Consider the following 2,978-nt stretch of genomic DNA (forward strand, 5'->3'; position numbering starts at 1 on the left):
GAAAAAATGTTTTGGAAAGAAAGAAAATACCAACATTAACAGAAGGTAGAAAGAAGTTTTGCAGTGATTGCACATGAGTAGAGTAGTGTCTGGAGTGGCATTCCCTTAGCCAATATTAGTGTATGGAGAAGAAACACCTGTGAATTTGAAGATGTTTCACTCATTCTGTACTCACCCTATGCATGAAATTTGCAACCAAGGTCTCCCCAAATATAAAGCACACAAAATTTGTGCTCTTTCACATCTATCTGTCTCAGAAAACCACCAGGGACTAGGACATCATTTACAGTGAATATCAATCTTATTACTATTTGAGCTTAGCTTATATATATTTAAAACACAGTTTCTTTTTTAATTTTAGTTTTTTATTTCTTTCTTTATTTATTTTTAATTAAAAATTTTCACCGCCTCTCCTCCTCCCATTTCCCTCCCCCTCTCCTCATCCCCTTCCCCCTCCCTCTCCAGTCCAAAGAACATTCAGGGTTCCCTGCCCTGTGGGAAGTCCAAGGTTCTCCCCCGTCCATCCAGGTCTAGGAAGGTGAACATCCAAACAGACTAGGCTCCCACAAAGCCAGTACATGCAGTAGGATCAAAATCCAGTGCTATACGTCGAAATTACATACTCAAAAAAATTGAGATAACATATTTAATCTCTAATTAGCTCACTTTTATAAAATCTAGACTATTGAGACTCTTATTCTATCTTTTCTTGTACATTTCCTCAATAAAATCCCCAATTATTTATTGTATAAAACTATTAATGTCTTCATTTAGTGACATAATTTGTATGGTAAGAATACAATTAAGAGATACAAAAAAGCTTCAATTCAGCCTAGATGGTGAGTGTAATGGGCCTCTTCTTGCTCTCATAATCACACCGACCTCAGAGCATCCTTTGACAGTCTACCCACTGTCTTAATTTTGCACTTACACTTACATATCTTTTTCACTCCCTGTGAAGAAAGCAAGTTGAATTGTTGTAAAAATCATTATTTCACCCAAATGAATTTAACTAAAGGCCTATATTTCCAAAAATTTCTAAAGTTTGTATCTACTTACAGAAATATAACACTGCCTCATCCAAACAGGTAAATGTTCTAAGAATAGGCAAGCTAACAATGGCATCATATTCATTTTCATTAATAGGAACTACATCATTACGACAGTTAATATATTTACAATGACATAATGAATGACATACAAACCCATTAAAGTATTTTAACTTGCTTTCTGATGTATTAGTTCTATTGTACTGAAGATAATATTACAAGTGTTTTTATAATTTAACATTCATTTTAAATATTTTAAGGAAATAGGTGCACAGACAATAGTCCATTTCAATGACAGTTCTGGGGAACAGGAATATAATCAGTGTGTAAGAACAGTTGTTGCAAAAAAAATGAATAACTGTGTTTCCCATAACAGGAAAATGGTATACAAATGACGTAGGAAAGTATTTCAAATTCTACTGTTGAATAGATCATGGCCCCAAACAAGCTTCTAATATTAGTGATGTGGGTGTGTATAAATAGCATTGTTGAAAGTAACAGGTAAAAATTCTAGCTCCATGTCCAATGAAAGAAACCCTTTCAAGAAGATAACTTGAAAAAAATCAGAACACTTGACATCCTCTGGCCAATGTACAGGTTTTCATGACTAAATAGAACTAGTTATACATATGTGTGCATGCATGACAAACATACCCTACAAAACAACAGCAACGGCAAAATTCTAGGTTAGGTTCATCTTCAAAATATTTTGAACAGTGTAAAAATACTTCCATATTAAGTCTGCACAGTATTTTGATATTTAAATAAGAATACAATAGATAATATTGAGACCTAAGCACTTTTTTTTAAGAATTTTGCCAATGAATTTTTTACTTGCTTATTTCTCAAACTGTAGATAATTGGATTCAGTGCAGGAATTAAGACAGTGTAAAATACAGAATCTATCATGTCATCGTCATCTGCTTGTGGAGATGCAGGACGCACATACATGAAAAGAAGAGGGCCATAGTATAAAGACACAGACAAGAGATGGGCTCCACATGTGGAGAAGGCTTTCCTTATGCCTTTGATAGATTTTTGATTTAAGATTGAAAACAGAATAATAGTGTAAGAGACAAGAATAGTTGAAATAGTAAATACTTGAATTGAGCCAGAGAAAATAAAAAGCATTAGGTAATTGAGAGAAGGATCAGTACAGGAAATCTTTAACAGTGGCATAACATCACAATAAAAATGATGTATTATGTTGGAATTACAGAATGTTAGTCTTAATAAAAAACCTTCATGAATTAAAGCATGAATAAATCCACCTATAAAGGATAATATTAACAGATATATACAAAGTTTATTCGTCATAATCACTGGGTAGAGTAAAGGTTTGCATATGGCTATGTAGCGATCATAGGCCATTGCTGCCAAAAAAAAACACTCGGTGGTTGCACTGATTACAAATGAGAAAAACTGTATCATGCATTCTGAAAGAGAAATCAGTTTACTTTTGGCAAAAATGTCAAGTAGCATCTTTGGTGTCACAGTGGATGATAACCAGGTATCCACGAATGCTAAACTCCCTAGAAACAGGTACATGGGGATGTGAAGGCCAGGGTCATTCCAGATGAGAGTGATCAGACCAAGGTTCCCCACAATGGTGATGAGATAGATAACCAGGAACAGCAGGAACAGGGGGATTCTCCACTGTGGCAGATGAGTGAGTCCTGTGAGAACAAACTGTGTCAGCACTGTTGCATTCCCTGTTCCCATGTCCTCACTGGATGTCCCTGAGAATGAAAAGTGAATGATGGATATCACAAAGAATTCATAAAAGTCAGTGAAGTAAAATTTTGGGTAGTAGAATTTAAAATACAATTATATACATCAGAATGGCCATAATATTTCAATTAATATCACTATATAAGATAACAACTTTTCTTCAGAGTGAAGAAATTGTTTCAATTCTTTTTTCTAATA

General features: G+C 34.3%; 1 protein-coding gene across 1 annotated transcript; it reads right to left on the bottom strand.

The window, feature by feature from the left end:
* Window positions 1-1,841: 1,841 nt before the first annotated feature.
* LOC130871701 (olfactory receptor 187-like) lies at window positions 1,842-2,771 on the bottom strand. Its single transcript, XM_057765261.1, has one exon. The coding sequence runs from the start codon at window positions 2,769-2,771 to the stop codon at window positions 1,842-1,844; it is 930 nt and encodes a 309-aa protein (XP_057621244.1).
* Between the last annotated feature and the right edge of the window lie 207 nt (window positions 2,772-2,978).

Source organism: Chionomys nivalis, chromosome 3 (genome assembly GCF_950005125.1).
Source record: "Chionomys nivalis chromosome 3, mChiNiv1.1, whole genome shotgun sequence".
Lineage (NCBI taxonomy): Eukaryota > Metazoa > Chordata > Mammalia > Rodentia > Cricetidae > Chionomys > Chionomys nivalis.

Excerpts from the sequence above, each read along its gene's own strand:
- LOC130871701 (XM_057765261.1), bottom strand. The coding sequence starts at position 2,771 with ATGGGAACAGGGAATGCAACAGTGCTGACACAGTTTGTTCTCACAGGA.